At 40.2% G+C, this 17896-nt stretch overlaps 1 protein-coding gene across 3 annotated transcripts in view; it reads left to right on the top strand.

Moving 5' to 3' along the window:
- The window catches only part of Aagab (alpha and gamma adaptin binding protein), a 37615-nt gene that overhangs the window by 290 nt on the left and 19429 nt on the right, over window positions 1–17896 (top strand). For all 3 annotated transcript variants that reach the window (XM_048332047.1, XM_048332049.1, XM_048332048.1), the window contains exons 2-4: window positions 15266–15456; window positions 15606–15702; window positions 16407–16496. In XM_048332047.1, coding sequence (XP_048188004.1) covers window positions 15266–15456; window positions 15606–15702; window positions 16407–16496 — 378 coding nt within the window. The remainder of the gene's footprint in view (window positions 1–15265; window positions 15457–15605; window positions 15703–16406; window positions 16497–17896) is intronic.

The raw sequence follows: 17896 nt of genomic DNA on the forward strand, positions 1-17896 counted from the left end.
CCGTTCTGCGAGCCTTTCGGGGGTAAAGGGGGATTAACCCCTGACAGCCCAGCCCCGACTGGAGCCCTGGAGGATGAACCCGAAGGTGTCCTAAGAATTGTGCCAACTGGAGGGACCGAAAATGGGGGTTTGGAGGCGCAGTGTCTGTGACTTGCGAGTTGTGTCTCTCCCCTCGGAGTAAACACTGCCTCTCCTTCCGTGATTGACCCTGGATCCACAGGGTGACATTCAGACCAACGTGTTTCTTTTTCTCTTTCTTTCTGTTTTTGGTGCTGTCTTGCCCATGCTAAGTAAGCCCAGTGCTCTGCTGCTGTGATACACTCCTAACCCCCGAACGAAGTCAAGGACACGTGTAAGAGTGCAGAGACTGGTTCCTAGGCTAGTGCTGTCTCTAAAAGACATTGCAAACTTGAATTATGTACAGCGAATTGCTTCTATTTTGTTTGTTAATGCATACATGCTAGTAGTGGAGCTTGAATTCAGGGTTTATGTTCTTGCTTAGTTGTTTTTTTCTTTTCTTTCTTTCTTCCCCCTTTTTTTTTTTTTCCTCAAGGCCAGTGCTTGAGTCACATTTAGGGCTTTTTGCTGGTTAATTGGCCATAAGTGTGTCACAGACTTTTCTGCCCTGGCTGGCATTGAACCATGATCCTCAGATCTCAGCCTCCCCGAGTAGCTAGGATTACAGGCATGAGCCACCACTCAAGGTTTCTAATTATAAATGTATGGCTTTGAACGAGAGCCATGGATCTTAGCTGTGTGGTTGTGGAAAAGTCACTTAACTTGTTCCCATGGGTCTTCTTCCTATCTGTAAAATGAGAGTAACTTTTACATGATTATGCTTAAACCAGAGGTTGGCACATATTAAGCACCTAATGAATAGTAAGCATTATTATTAAAGCAGATTATCTCTACCTCTCAGTTTCCTGATCCTTAATGAGGCCTGTGAACAGACAGGCATTGTCAGCTTGAACGTACTTTGTAAAGTGTAAGGCACCAGACAATTCTTTCTTTTTCCTTTCTTTTTTGGTGCCAGTCCTGGGGCTTGAATTCTGGGCCTTCTTTCCTGTCCCTGAGCTGCTTTTGCTCAAGGTTAGCTCTCTACCAATTGAGTCACAGCTCCACTTTGGCCTTTTTCTAAAAGTAGTTTATTAGAGATGAGAATCTCACAGTCTTTCCTGCCCAACCTGGCTTCAAACCACAATCCTCAGATCTCAGTCTCCTGAGTAGCTATTATTACAGGCATGAGCCACCAGCACCTAGCTATACTTTTTTTTTACATACTTGTCAGATATTCTGATTTATTACTTATGATAACTTAGAAAGGTTAAAAATTTAATTAGAGCACCTACCTTCTTAACTAGGCAGTAGTGGGGCTTGAACTCAGAGCCTGGGCTCTGTTCCTTAGCTTTTTTGCTCAAGGCTGGTGCTCTACCACTTGAACTACAGCTCCACTTCTGTTTTTTTGGTGCTTATTTGGAGATAAGCATTTGTAGACTTTCCTGCTGGATTGGCTTCAAACTGATCCTCATACCTCAACCTCACTGGGCTGAGATTTCAAGCTCTCCCATCCTTTATCACTGTCAAACAAGTACGTAAAATTTAGCGTGTGGACAAAAGAAAATGTTAGTTGTAATCTTAGTACCCAAAGAAATACTACTAATATTTCTGTGTGTTTCTTTCCAGTACTTGTTTCTGCTACCAGTCCTGGGGGCTGGGCACTCAGGGTCTGGACACTGTCCCTAAGCTTCCCCTCCCCCCCAAGGTTAGTGCTCTCCCACTTAAGCCACAGCTCTGCTCCCAGCTTTTGGGGGGTTAAATGTAGATAAGAGTCTTGATTGTTGGAACCACAGATGTGTGTGCTACCATGCAGCTGCTATACCAGGCTCTGACATGAGCTTTAGAGATAAGAATTGGCAAAGTGGTCACGGCCTTGGAATTGCTGATTATCTGTAGTTGGCAAATAGTAACGCTTTTTATAACATGTTAAATTTTCTGAAGATAAAGTTAATCCTGTAAAATAATCCATTTTATTTCTGTGTCTGTTACAAATTAGATGACCTTTTCTTTGTGATTGTATTAATGTTTTGAAGTGGAAAATAAGGCCAGTTGGTGAGCAGCTTATTTAAGGAAACATGGTTTATACTAACTTAGCATTCACTGTTTACCATAGTTAAAGATTGAGTTAACTAAACAATTGTGTTTAATTTGGGGATAAAAGATGGAGACTACCACAATGAATACCTCTTGTCAGGTGTTCAATGTTACCAGACCTTGGATGAGGTTTTTTTATTTTATTTTTTGCCAGTCTTGGGCCTTGGACTCAGGGCTAGCACTCCGCCACTTGAGTCACAGTGCCACTTCTGGCCGTTTTCTATGTATGTGGTGCTGGGGAATCGAACCCTGGGCTTCATGTATACAAGGCAAGCACTCATGCCACTAGGCCATATTCCCAGCCCTTGGATGAGTTTTGGATTGAATCTAATCTACCTTTGGGGAAAGTTTGCTTCACAAAGAGGAAATAGTAGGGTTCTCCAGTTCCTCTTCAGCATCTGATCTAGTTTCCTGCTTTTAACCAAGTATTCATAATCACATAATCAAGTTTGTGAGAAATATCCTTTAAAATGAGTACTAGTAGAGATCTGTGATTGAATATATACATGGACTTAGGAAGAAACGTTCTTATCACTCAAAATTTGATGTCATACCTCAGATAGAAGAGGCATTACTTCCTTAAAAGTATAGACTTTTAAAAGGAAATGGAGGTTCAAAATACTTGAAGAGCTTGTGCTAGCATTTGAGAGCAAGTGTCTGTATTCCAGAGCTCTCTCCAACACACAAATGCACACATTTTGGGAGGAACGGGCAATACTGGGATTTTGAATTTCTGGTCTTGTGCTTGTTACTCAGGCATATGCCCTCATCCCTTTTTACTTATCTTTTACTGACCATATATTGAATTTTTGCCTGGGCTGGCCTAGACTTTAATTGTGTGATAGACATGTGTGACCATACCCATACATTTTATTCGTTGAAATGGAGTCTTGCTAACTTTATGCTTGGGCTAGCCTTAAATCACAGTCCTTTCACTCTCCTTCTCTAGATTAGCTGGGATTACAGTCTTGAGCCACTGTGCCTGGCTCCATCTTGCATGAGTTTTCATGAACATTTTACATTAATTCTAGAGAAGTGTATTCTGAGAGTTGTTAAACTTGTTAAACATAAAACTAGCCTTTGTTCCAATTATTGCAGTTAAAATGATGACTAAGATACTGTTCCTGCCCTCAAAAGTGTCGTAAAAAATTTAAAAAAATGTAGGTATCTTAACATTATTGCTTTAGTCCCTGCAGACTTTTCTTTTCTTTCCTTTTGTGCCAGTCCTGGAGCTTGAATTCAGGGCCTGGGTGGTGTCTTTGAACTTCTTTGTCTACAGCTAGACTGTACTGCTTGAGCCAGAGCTCTACTTCTGTTTTGGACTTAATTGGAGACTTCCCTGCTTAAACTGGCTCATTCCTCCAATCCTAGCCTCTAGAGTGACTAGGATTACAGGTGTAAGCTACCAGCACCCAGTACTTAGATTCTTTGCAAGACTGAGAGGTTGCTTCTAGGTATGTCAGACTCTTATACTTACAGAAGGTTCCAAAGTAACTTACTAAAGAGAACATACTTATTTCAGAGTCTTAGTCAACATAGTTGAGCATCATAATAGGAATAAGAGCTTGACTCTTCTAATTTGCATTTTTCTGAAAACTAGCGGTCTTTTGAGTGGAGCCTCTTGGTCTATTCTAGGAATAATAGATTTTGTTTAACCATTGTTGTGGTAGGATAAGTCTGCCTTTGAATCAATTATCTATTTCCAAGTTTTTATTTTCTTTGATGGATGGAAGAAAGACTAGACTATTAGGGCTGGGAATATGGCCTAGTGGTAAGAATGCTTGCCTCATATACATGAAGCCCTGGGTTCAATTCCCCAGCACCACATATACAGAAAATGGCCAGAAGTGGCACTGTGACTCAAGTGGCAGAGTGATAGCCTTGAGCAAAAAGAAGCCAGGGACAGTGCTCCAGGCCCCAGGACTGGCAAAAAAAAAAAAAAAGACCAGACTATTGGGAGCTGTCCTAGGGCCCAGATTTGCCATCACTAAGTGATTTAATAGATGATTAGATTGAAGCCTGGATTTCAGCTGATTATAGGAGTGAGGAACTTCAGTTTGTTTTTAACTATGATGCTTCTCAGGAGGCTGAGATCTGAAGATCACTGAAACCATCCCTGGCAGCAAAGTCTGTGAGACTGTTATCTCCTATGAACTACCAAAAAGGAGCTAGAAGTAGAGGTCTGGCTCAAGTAGACTGCTAGCCTTGAGCACAAAGCTCAGGGACAGTGTCCAGACCCTGTGTTTAACCCCAGGACTACCGCCCACCCCCCCCCCCAAAAAAAAGTGATGTCAGATTTACTGTGGTTTTAAGTTTTCTCTCCTTAAGCTGGTGAGGTTAAGTCACCTGCTTCAGGAGGATGGAGAACTTAAATATAAATTCATTATCTCCCCAGACCCAATGGGACTTAAAAATATGTCCATGTTATGCTCAGCTGAAAAAAGTTGGAGAGCCAATATTCATTTCTTCTGAGCATGAGAAATGTGATTAATTTCTTGGCAATTCAGTGACTACCTAAGGGTAGGGAAAATCGCAGCAGAATTTTCTGCTAAAGCTTGCAAAATAAGTTTACATTTAGTCTTTTGTGGCTGTTGGAGCCTTTGATGATGAAATGTGGTAAGTTAAATAACCGTGAAAATTTCTCTGTGTCCTATTTGTTTCCCTCCATGTAAAGTAGAGAATTTTACTTTTTCTGTGAAGTCTTAGATTAATTTTTGAAATATTGATGATAGAATCACAATTATACAGTGTCCTTGCAGTAAAGTGCAGGGAGGGGTATAGTAGGAGGAATAGCAGTGGAACTATACCCCTTCACATGGCTCCACACCACTTACAATACGAAGACTAAAGTATTATTTTGGAAGATTCAGAACATGCCCACACTCAGACTTTTGTTTCTAAGCCGTGTTGCTACTTGCTTTTGTGCCGCAAAAGGTAAAAGAAAATGTAGAAAATATTTAGTAGTCACTTGGTTTAAACAACTTGTTGCCCTGAAAATTCTTCATCGACCATTGACAATAAATAATGACATCTGATATGCAATAATTTTTTAGAAGGTTTAAGTATGAGGATTTTTCTAAATTTGGCAAGAATGATAATCTGGACGTGACATTATGTTGGAGCCCTGTGTACAGATACTAAATACATCTCTAGTAATTACTTCCTCAGAAGGCAAGATTGACGTAGGTTAGCGCACAAGGACACTTGTGAAACTCTGAGGGAGCCTTTATGATGTCTTAGGTTCAGCAACAAGTGACCTATTTGAGGTTTTAATTTTCCATGTAAACCTGAAGCTGATGCCACACGGACGTGGAAAGTACCACAGAGCGTGCACCCACATCAGGCCTCTCGAAGCAGGAAAATGTGTGGTCACTTGGTAATGAGCAGCATGGTGATGGTGCTAGGACAGAGCTGACGTTCTGAGCTCTGCTGAGGTTTTTGTGGGGAAAGAAATTGGTGGCTTAAGCACGGAGTCCTGTCCTCTCCTTAGCTGTTTGACTTTAAGCAAGCTAATGTCATTCCACAAATCTGTACATGTGCCATCCATTGTTCTAAATGCTGAAGCTACTGCCCCAGTCATCCCTGTCATCAGTAAAATGAAGACAGTGTCATCTGGCTTCCACCCGTTTTAACAGTGTGTTTCACTGATTTTTGATAGATAGATTTAATTTGTGCTGCCCTTATTACTGTGTGATGTTTACAACATTCCTGTCATTCCAGAAGGAAACCTGGGGGCTAGGAATATGAGCTAGTGGCAAGAGAGCTTGCCTCGTATCCATGAAGCCCTGGGTTCCATTCCCCAGCACTACATATATAGAAAACGGCCAGTCATAGTGCTGTGGCTCAAGTGGTAGAGTGCTAGCCTTGAGCAAAAAGAAGCCAGGGACAGTGCTCAGGCCCTGAGTCCAAGGCCCAGGACTGGCCAAAAAAAAAAAAAAAAAAAGATTTACTCAGAAGGAAACCTGGGCTCCATATTCCTTCAGCTCAGACCCATGAATCTTACTCTCTTAATGGTATTTTCTGTCTGTTTTGCCTTTTCTGAACAGTTTATATAAATGAATTGTATAATACATACTCTTCTGTGTCTTGCTTGTTCCGACTGTTCTTCCCTTCAGCTGTTGATGGGCATTTGGGTTGTGTCTACTTACTATGAATAATGCTGTTATGAACATCCTTTTTTTTTTTTTTTTTGCCAGTCCTGGGGCTTGAACTCAGGGCCTGAGCACTGTCCCTGGCTTCTTTTTTGCTCAAGGCTAGCACTCTGCCACTTGAGCCACAGCGCCACTTCTGGCCATTTTCTGTATATGTGGTGCTGGGGAATCGAACCCAGGGCCTCAGGTATATGAGGCAGGCACTCTTGCCACTAGGCCATATCCCCAGCCCATGAACATTCTTGTACAATTTCATTTTTCTTTTTTATAGATGCCTAGGGTAGACCTCTTGGATCATATGCTTAACATTTAATATAACTGCCAAAGTATTTTCCAGAGTGACTGCACCATTTTATGTTCCCATCAGCAGTGTGTTCAGGAGTCATTCCAGTAACACTTGCTACTGTTTATATTTAATTGTATTCAGTTAAAGTCATTTTACCAAGTGTTTATCTTTTTTTTTTTTTTGTCATTACTGAAGCTTGAACTCAGGGCCTCATGCTCTCACTTGGCTTTTTTTAAAAAAAACCTAAGCTGGCACTCTACCACTTAGCCATAGCTCCACTTCTGGCCTTTGGTAGTTCATTGTAGAGAAGAGTCTTAAGGACTTTCCTGCCTGGACTGACTTTGAACCAACATTATCTGATCTCAGCCTCCTGAGTAGCTAGGATTACAGACATGAGCCATTGGGGCCCAGCTTCTTTGTGGTTTTGATTTGCATTGCCCTGTTAACTAATAATACAGAGAATCATTTCATATGTAGTAGGCCATTCGTAGCTTTTTCTTTGGAATGCCTGTACAAATCATTTTTCCCAGTTAATTTTTTTCATCTTATAAGTTTATTATAAATGTATGTTTTTCCCCTCAGAAATCTGTGGCTTTTTGGTATTTTAAATGACATCTTTTAAAATATGAAAGTTATACATTCTGATGAAGTCCGCTTTATCAGTTTTTCTTTTCCCATGAATCTTTGACTTGGTGTTGCCTAGTGATGATTTCATCCCCCTCCCTTTTTTCAGGGAGTGTACTGGTGCTAGAACTCAAGGCCTTGAGATTGCTAGGCAGGTACTCTACCACTTGAGTCACACCTTCAGTGATTTCATCCTTCTAGAAGTCCTTTTGGTTGCTGAGACTTTTGACTTTGTAGCTTTGTGACATTTTCCAATAGACCAAACTTATTTTCAGTATTTAAGGTTGTGGGGTAATGTTTTTTTTTCCTGAACTTACTTTGTTTTGGGAAAGTCATCTTGGACATATTTTCTTCAGAGTAAATTAGCACCTCCTGCAAATGTTTCTTATCATTCTAGGTAGACATAGAAACTTCTCAAAAGGTTGTATTAGATGATAAGATTTGTTTATGAAAAATTTCCACTTGAATATGAAAATTATTTTCATGTCATATTTGCCCTTTAGGTTTTATGTAGTCTGTCTTCTAGAACAGTAACATGCATAGCTTGTTTTTAAGCATCTAAGATGGCCAAGAAATTTTTATGGTTAGTAGTCAATATAAGTGGAGGACATTTTCACCTGTGGTGAGAGGTTATGGTACCAATTATGACTAGTTTTAGTTCTGTAAGAAAGAATAAAACCACATTTTTGCTCCAGAATTTTGTTTTGTTTTGTTTTGTTTTTCCAGTCCTGGGGCTTGAACTCAGGGCCTAATCACTGTCCTTGGCTTCCTTTTGCTCAAGGCTAGCACTCTACCACTTGAGCCACAGTGCCACTTCTGGCTTTTTGTGTTTATGTGGTACTGAGGAAGTGAACCCAGGGCTTCATGCATACTAGGCAAGCACTCTTCCGCTAAGCCACATTCCCAGCCCTGTGCTCCAGGATTTTATTTTTATATCATACTGATAGCTAAGTCAATTCCCCAGGGTTCCTTCCCCTAGCTCAGGATTTCTGAGCTTGGGCTCTGTTCACCTTTTGGACCAGCTAATTCATTGTACTGCGAATTGCAAGAGTTCGGTAGTGTTCCTGTCTTCTACCTACAAGATGCCAGTAGCATCTCTTGTGATGACTCTCTTTTAAAAAAACTGTCCAGCTAGGTACTGGTCTCATCTATAATCCTAGCTACTCAGGAGACTGAGTTCTGAGGATCCCTGTTCAAAGCCAGCCCAAGCAGGAAAGTCTTGAGACTCTTATTTCCAACTAACTAGCAAAACACCAGAAGCAGAGGCATGACTAAACTGTAGAGCACTACCCTTGAGTGGAAAAAGCCAAGTAAGAGCACAAGGCCCTGGAGTTCAAGCCCCAGTACTGGCACGCGCGTGCGCACACACACACACACACACACACAGTCTCTGGATGTTGACATGTGTCTTTATGGGGTTAAATTCCTGTTCCTATAGAGAACCATTGTTTTAAATGTATATGTAAACTACACTTTCCAATTTATAAGAATAATTCAAAGAAGTCCTCTTCCCCGAAAACTGGGTAGAAATTGCCTATGAGTTGTACCACAGGGATTGATAGAGGGGCTTTGCAATGCAGCCCTTGGCCCCTGCTTGACCCACACAGAACACTTCTCGGAATTCTCTCTCCCCTTCCTGTTGGCTGCTTTGTGTTGTTGCTCACATGTTTGCACTCATTGGGTTGTGAGCTCTTTAAAGACCTGTGCACACACACACATCCAGTTATTTTAAGATGAGGTTGTGGTGACCTATTCCAGATGGCAACTGGGAGAAAGTTAAATTTGAGGAAAAGGAGGAGGACTGGCTTGGATTTCCTCTGCTTCGACGTTTAAAACTTTTCCACTGTGATATAAAAGGCTCAAGAGTGTGTGGACTTGTGAATCTAGAGTGGCTCAGGGAGAAGGGGCGTGCCAGGAAGAGGCAGTGCAGGACACGCACTGCAGAGTGTGCCTGCTGCTTTCACTCTGCTTTGGTGATTGACTGTCACAGCCTGAAACAGGTGCTGTTGGGATAGACTTCTGCAGGAGGCTGTGTGTCTGTGTGTGAGACTACTGAGGGAATCCTAGGTAGGATTTTTTAGACATTGTCTGTGTAAAGCCCCAGCACAGTTTTAACCTTTAAATGTGGTTGCAGGCTATGCAAGGCCCTTTACATTGTATACAGGGATCTGCTCATAGGATGTGACACTCCCATGAGATTATGAGAGTGAAATTGTGGCTGGTTGCAGCATCTCAGACCCATTGCAATGTGTGTGTGTGTGCGCGTGCGCGCTGCTGCTCGTGCTTAAATTCAGGGCCTGGGCGTTGTTACTTAGCTTTTTTTTGCTCCAGACTCTATCGGAAAGCCAAATCTATACTTTTGGCTTTGGGATGGTTCATTGGAGATAAAAGACTCAAAGACTTGCCCTTCGAGGCTGGCTTCACACTGCTGTAACCTTCAAATCTCAGCCCCCTGACTAGCTGGGATTACAGGCATGAGCCACTGGCACCAAGCTTGTGGCAGTTTTTAAAGGCCTTTACTTTGTGGGTTAATGAAAATTCCTTCAACTTTTCCCCATTTTGCTCAGTTCTTTTTTTCCCCCTTAATGCCTACTTTCTCTTTCATCTGATGTCAGCCCCTGTCACTGCCTGTAATTTTCCTAATTGCTTTGTCTTGTTTCTCAGTACATGTCCTCGCAATGGGAAAAATTTTGAGAAGGAATACTTTAGGAGGTGGTAAGGGCTGGAAGAGTGGCCTGAGCAGCCTAAAGGAGGAGGCTCCTCCTCGTTATATTTCTTCCTCACTCTTACGCAGTCAGAGCCATGGCACTTGGCTTACATATTTTCATTTAGTCAAAGCCATTTCAGCAGTTTGTTTGTTTTTTTTTTGTCTTATTTCAAGAGTAAATCAGAGTGCTCCATCTGGCCAGGGTCTCGCAGAGGGCAGCATTCCAGTGCAGATACGTGTGACCCCACGTCACACATCTTTCTCGTTCTGGAAGGGAAAGAGAAGGAAATTTTAGGTGTCTAGGAGTGGTGGGGGAGACCTGCAGATCAGGATGCCTAACTGGTGGTTAAGGAAGTTTCCGTTTGAAAAAGAAGTAAACTTAACTTTGTATTTCCAGAAGAGAGCTGGTTTCTAAAAGGACTGCCTTGGTCTGAGGTGGTAGCTGCGGGCATAGCAAGTGGACAGGACCTCACCAAAGCTGTCATGATGAGTCAAGTGCATTAATTCTATTGGAATGAAAAGGGCTCTTAACTCTGCTACTCCTAAAGGAAACAGATAGGAACAGTCCAAAACACAGTGTCATTGCTTCGTTTGTCATCAGTTTTGGCTGAACTGGCTAGGTGATGGGGGCAAAAGAAGAGTTGTGTATGTGTGTGAGTGTGTATAAAAAGGACTGTACAGGGGCTGGGGATATGGCCTAGTGGTAAAGTACTTGCCTCGTATACATGAAGCCCTGGGTTTGATTCCTCAGTACCACATATATAGAAAATGGCCAGAAGTGGCACTGTGGCTCAAGTGTTAGAATGCTAGCCTTGAGCAAAAAGAAGCCAGGGACAGTGCTCAGGCCCTGAGTCCACGCCCTAGCACTGGCAACATAAACAGAACAAATAAAAAAAAAATTTAAAGAAAGAAAAAACTTAAAAAAAAAAGGACTGTACAGTTAGGACGAATTACCTCGAATTTCAGTCTGCTTCCTAATATATACTAAAAAGAGCAAGGCCTTTTATTGGCCTGAATCACAGAAAGTTAACTTGGCATTCATCCTGCGGGTAGGTGCCTTAGGATAAGCTGGAAGAAGGAGATACTGGGTTACTAAACAGAACACCTGTCTTCTTCCCATATAGCTTCCTTCCAAACCTCTTGACTCTTTCTTAGATGACCTGTGTGTGATTATTGGGGAGAGAAAATCATTGAAGAAGTGACCTTCTCCACTGAGATACTGCAGAATTGATGGCTACCTAAAAACAGTTTCTCCAGTAGAGAAAGTAGGAACATTTAGTTTGCTAACTGGATGTGACTTCTTACACACACACACACACACACACACACACACACACTAATGCACTATGGCTGCACCATGTTTCCTAGCAATGTGAGAAAGCCGACATCCACTAGAAGGCAAGTGAAATTACTCAGGACTTGATTTGTGCATAGCAGAGTTGGTTATATACAGTTCTCTACAGTGAAAGACAAAGAAGGGGGATTGCTACAGGGTTTTGTTGTTGTTGCTTTTCTTCCCAGTCTTGGGGCTTGAACTAAGGGCCTGGGCACTGTCCTTGAGCTGATTCTCTTGAAGGCCAGCACTCTACCACTTGAGCCATAGCGCCACTTGCGGCTTTTTCTGTTTATGCAGTAGTGAGGAATTGAACCCAGGGCTTCATGCTTGCTAGGCAAGCACTCTACCTCTAAGCTACATTCCCAGCCTACTACAGATTTTTCTCTTTTGTTTGTTTTGGTTTTTTCTCTGTTAGGCAAGCAGCAAGCAGATTGTTTTTTTCTGGCCCTCAGTGTTGTTCTTCTGTGAAGTAGTGAATAATATTTAGCTGATCTCAGAACTCTTAGCCATGTACACAAGCACTTGGTGCTTTTGTTTCAGTTTAGAAAGGAATAAACTTAAGTACTTAAAACTAAATAAGAAAAATGAAGGAGGAAAGCTCTATTTAGTGTACATATACATTTACATTTTTACAATTAAACTCTACATTAATATGATATTGATGGTGAGAACTAGAAGAGACAGTGTTACTCTTCTCCCTAGTTCTGATAAGGCACAGATGTGATAGTAAAGTCCATATGCAGCTTCATTTAAAGTATCTGATTATACATTAAAAAAAAAAGAAGTCTGGTAAGTAAATTGAGCTATTTTGTTTTAGGCCCCACAGAGAATAAAGCAAAACAAACCCACCTAGCTATTAAGGCATCAAAACGTGAGATTCATTTTTCCAATTTACTGGGCTCTCATCCCTTCGGGATTAGAGAAAGTAGAAAGAAATCGCTTTTTTCTGTTCCTATTTACTTTTATTTACTTACTTCTAAAAGCTTTATTGAGGCCTGTTTCACATATCATACAATTTGCCCATCTGAGGTATACCATCCAACAATTTTTTGTGTGTTCAAGAATCTGTACAAACTGTCCAGTAAATTTTAGAAAATTTTCATCACCCTAAAAAGATCTCCATAATTATTATTTAATCATTTTCTACCTCCACCCCCCCCCTTCCACTCCTATCCTTGTCCCTGCCCTTTCCACACAGATCATCACGTAACTACTTTGTCTCTGATTATGCTTATTCTGACCATCACTTATCTACTTTGTCTCTCTATATGCTTATTCTGGACTTTGGCTTTTTAACAACCCTCCTATCTTAACAGTAATCATATATTGGTTGATAAATAATATAATTATATATTACTATATAATCTGTCTGTCCTCAACACTCCGGATATCTGTGTGAGATCATGTAGAACTTGTCTTTACCTGTCTTATTTCGTTTACATACTGTTCTCCAGATTCATCCACTTTGTTGTGAATGACAACAAAGGATTTCACTCTTTTATGATTGTGTAGTATCCCACTGTGTAAATATATTCTAACATATATAATGTGTTAGGAAAGAGCTTAATTTTATGTGTTATTACCTTAATTTGTAAACATCAAGACAGTATAAAAGTGAAAATTCTAGAGTTCTCATGTTCTAAATAGATCCAAATAATCTATATTGCATTTAATGTGTATACTATTTGAATTGCTCTTATTTTTTCACATAGTTGAAGGCACCGATTTGAAAAAAGATAACTCAAATTTGGTTCTAGTTTTTTATCTTTACATCTGGGTTTTTAGCTGTGGCAATGGTGGGAATATTAGTCATTTGTCTTTGTACTTTGCCCCTTAACAACAAGTGAATTCATTATGCTTTGTGTTTCCTTCCTTTAAAAATAATAACCAGATTGCTGTTTTTAAAAATACACATGAATGAAGGCTGATTCCTATGTTAGTTCCTCCTTCCCCTTATTAAAACAATCGATGTATGCTTTTTGCCTTTTCTCCTTTGTTGTAGTTTATGTTCTTTTGTATGTGCTCTTATCAACACATTATGGTGTGTGTGTTGGCTCTGATATTCACCTCTTAGAAAAATAACCACATGTTAGCATGCTGCCTGGTCTAACCTTGTAATTTAGCTTTGAATATGGCATCGACTTTGATCTAGGAATTTATTTTCAATGAGACATTTTACATGAAAACAGAATCTTTTGATTTTCTTTCTTTCTTTCTTTTTTTTTTTTGTCTAGTCCTGGGCCTAGGACTCAGGGCCTGAGCACTGTCCTTGGCTTCTTTTTGCTCAAGGCTAGCACTCTGCCACTTGAGCCACAGTGCCATTTCTGCTGGGGAATCGAACCCAGGGCTTCATGTATACAAGGCAAGCACTCTTGCCACTAGGCCATATTCCAGCCCAAGAATCTTTTGATTTTCATGACTCGTTTTCCTCCTGTTTTATTCTACCTGAGAGACATTGTAACTGGTTTTTCTGCAGTCAATTAACAGTAAATAAAAAATGTATAACTTTAGGTAGAAATTAAACAGAATTGCACCTTCTTAAGAAATAGAGATTGGAGTTTGAAGTCGGCGTAAACCTGTTAACAGTTTTGGTTTTAATGTGAGTTTTGAAAAAAGGAATCATTTTATATCATGCTTTATATCATCAGTAGAAAAAAAAGTCAAAATTTGTTTAAATTTGTCTTGTTGATGGTGCTGGTGGCTCATACCTGAAATCCTAGCTACTATGTCCTGCCCTGAGCAACACCCAGACATTGCAAAAAAAAAAAAGTAAGGGAGAGCTTTGCATTTTTCAGAAAAGCAGCTCTTGCTAATAACCACATAGTATAACTTTAATAGCAAAAGAAGCCTTTGTGCATATGGGTACACACATATACAGTGTGTGTACTGTACATTCTTATAGCAGTCTTCGGGGCTAAATAATTCCCCCATGTCTACATTAAACAAACCTTGGTTCTGCTTTCTATTTGTATGCTGTTAGCTCAGGAATTTAAAATTGGACTTTGAGTTTTCAAAGTCCTGGTTCATTAGGAGTTTGGAGCAATTTTTACTTGTTCCTCTTAGGGCGCTCTAAAAAGAAGTTTCCCCACTGTGTTTCTCTATGTTCTAAGAACCCAGTCGATGGCATGCTATTTTACTTCTGTAGGTACATTTCCTTCTATACCCTCACTGTAGTGGCCTTCAGAAAGAGTTATAAGGGAAAAGGTTTAATTTGCCTGACTTTTATACATTTAAAATTTGTCAGGAGTGTCTTCATCAAATGGGAATTTGGGCTGGCTTTCAAAGATGATGAACAAGCCTGAATATAAATGGAATCAGTCCATTATTGATATCTGTACTTTTGTTTCATTAATTGAATTCGTGTCTACACATTTATCCCAAAGATTACCTACAGCTTTTCTATTTTATTAATGGTTTGGCCTTAATCCTGTCTTTTAGCATGCATTAAGTATAAGTTAAAAATTTAAAGACTCTTAAAAACTCCTTCCTACAAGTACTTAAGTAATAAAATAAATGCAGCTGTCATTTTTTTCTCTGTACTTGCTCTTTTCTGCGTAGATTTTTTTTATTCTACTACTATCTTAATTTATACACAATGACTTTCACATCCTTAAAGAAAATTAGCACTGTTCAAAAAGAAATATACTCATTATCTTATGTAACTGTAACCCCTCTATACATTGTCTTTACAATAAGATAATTTAAAAAAAAAAGAAAGAAAATTAGCTAGCGGCTGGGGGTAGTGGTAAAGTGAGATTTTGGTAGTGGTTTGTGAGATTCTGGATTTATTCATAAATAAAATAAATAAGAGCACCACTGACTTAAAATGTGTTTTTAATACCTTTGTAATCAGTTGGTCAGAGAAGAAAATATCTGAAGAACTCTTTAGAATCCTTAGCTAAGGGAGGGAGGCAGCCTAAGTACCCAGCTAATCTATAGCTTAGTGACAAAAATGGATCAATATATATTGTTTTTCACTTTTTTTTGGTAATATTGTGTTATTTACTTAGATATCCTTGGAACAGAAGATCTTATTGTGGAAGCAGCTTCCAGTGATGTTGTGAGATTTTACCCATGGACCATTGATAATAAATACTACTCTGCAGACATCAATCTATGTGTGGTGCCAAACAAATTCCTCCTCACTGCAGAGATTGCAGAATCTGTCCAGGCCTTTGTGATTTACTTTGACAGCACACAAGTAAGATTTTGCTTTCCAGGGAGCCTTGAGTAGGAAATTTTGGTTATCTTTACTTTGTTGTTGTTGTTTTTCTTTTGGCATTTTCTGTGAGTTCTAATGGGTCATGTTTTTAGTTTGTTTCCTTATATGTATCTTTATGCTCCCTCTAGAAATCGGGTCTGGACAGTGTCTCCTCGTGGCTCCCACTGACACAAACGTGTTTACCTGAGGTGATGATCTTGGTCTGTGACAGAGTGTGTGAAGACGGTAAGGCCCTCAGATGGAATGTATCTCTGTGTGTGCGCACGTGTGTGTGTGTGTGCATGTGCATGTGTGAGCACGTGCGCACACCAGCACTGCAACTTCAACTCAAGGCTTTGAGTACTGTCCCTTAGCTATTTTTGCTCAAGGCAGGTGCTCTACCACTCAAGCTGCAGCTTTACTTCTGACTTTTCGCTGATTAACTGGAGATAAGAGTTTTACAAGCATTCCTGTCTGGACTGACTTTGAACCTTGATCTTCATTCAGATCTTAGCCTCTTGAGTAGCTAGGATTACAGGCATGAGCCACTGACATTCAGCTTGGTAGATATCTTTGCCATTCCTTATAGAGAGAGTGCCTGTTTCCTCAATTTAACTGACTCATGTGACTGTTAAGTTAGGAAAATATTTTCAGCTACTATATTTCTCTTTAGAATCTTCCATTGCTTTCAGAAGGGGTATTTTTTTTTCTTTTTAAAAAATTGTTACTATTAAGTAGTTGTACATAAAGGGGTTATAGTTCTTCAAGTTAGGTTATGAATAAAATGCCACTTGCTTCGTTCTCCCCCTTTATTTTGACTGATTTTAGATGCTTGGAGAATAACATTGACACTAAGGGGAAACATTTAAGATCTTTCAGGAATATTGCAGGGGATGTGTATCACATTTTGCTTTTACTTATAAAAATTGCTTTTTTGCATATTATTTTAGGAGTAAACCGACAAAAAGCTCAAGAATGGTGCATCAAACATGGCTTTGAATTAGTTGAACTTAGTCCTGAGGAGTTGCCTGAAGAGGATGGTAAGTGTGTGTCTACAAGGAAGCCTGGCGTTTAGGTTGAGATGGGGTACTTTATATTAATCCAGAAAAGAGTCATAATGAACTTCAACAAACAGCTTTTCTCCAACTGTTTGAAAAGATTTGAACACAAATTCACTGTGCTTTTATAGTAATCTAATAATGCTCTACTTGTTTCATCACCCATTTTGGACTTCTGAAAATGTTGTATGTGGTTTTTTTTTGTTTATTTTTTTATTATTATTTTTTTTTGCCAGTCCTGGGGCTTGGACTCAGGGCCTGAGCACTGTCCCTAGCTTCTTTTTGCTCAAGGCTAGCACTCTACCACTTGAGCCACAGCGCCGCTTCTGGCCGTTTTCTGTATATGTGGTGCTGGGGAATTGAACCCAGGGCCTCATGTATACGATGCAAATACTCTTGCCACTAGGCCATATCCCCAGCCCTGTTGTGTGTTTTAATGGATGATAGTAACGGACCTAAAATTGTCGCCATTTCCCCAGTCCCTTGTTCTTTTCCTGCTGCCAAACAAGGAAGGTTGGCCTTATATTCATGAGTGGAATGTATATGCCTTCTTTTGAATTCAGAGTAAATTAGGGCTACAATTTTGGGAACCTCAGGGGTACCTCTTACCTACCAGTGTGTATTTGGGACACTTGAAACTAAAAAAACAACAACCAGCATTTCCCTCTGCCTTCCCTGCCTCCACTGCTGTCTCAACAATTCATCCCTGTTTTTCTCATTGTCTACCAAACCTTGTAATTCAGCACGCAGATAAAACACAAATGCAAACACTTGAATTCCCAAGTGGAAAGTCACAAAAAAATAGAGAACTAGTACTGTGTTATTTCAGAGGTGGGAGAAGGTTCGAGATGGTTGGCCCCTTGGCCTGTCATGTGGCAGCTCTCCATGGTGGCACAGAGAGGATGCCAGCTGTCCCAAAAGACATTCCAGGCCAGGACTGCCAAAGCGAACAGAGGTACCAAGGTCAAGCATACGCAGTCATTATGTGAAACCTACAGATTTTTAAAAAGATAATTCGAAATGTCTTTCTATTATCTAGTCAGAATTTTAAGTCTGAATTCTTAGTATTTTTTTCCAGAAATTTTATTATCTTTAGGAATAGAATCCTGCCAGAGAAAAAGGATGATAATGAAGTAAAAAGGCAGAGTTTTGTCATGTGTAGTGGTCCACTCCTAAAACCACAGCTGATTAGGAGGTGGAGATTGGCAGTACCACAGTTTGAGACTAAGCTGGCCAAGAAGTTCAGGAGATCCCAGTTCCACAAAAAAGTGGAGCATGGGGATACACATCTATAATCTTAGCGTTTGAGTGGTATAAATAGGGAGACCATGGCCTAAACTTCCCTGGGCAAAAACCACGGGACCCTGCCTGAAAAAGGAAAC

Source organism: Perognathus longimembris, chromosome 23 (assembly GCF_023159225.1).
Source record: "Perognathus longimembris pacificus isolate PPM17 chromosome 23, ASM2315922v1, whole genome shotgun sequence".
NCBI lineage: Eukaryota > Metazoa > Chordata > Mammalia > Rodentia > Heteromyidae > Perognathus > Perognathus longimembris.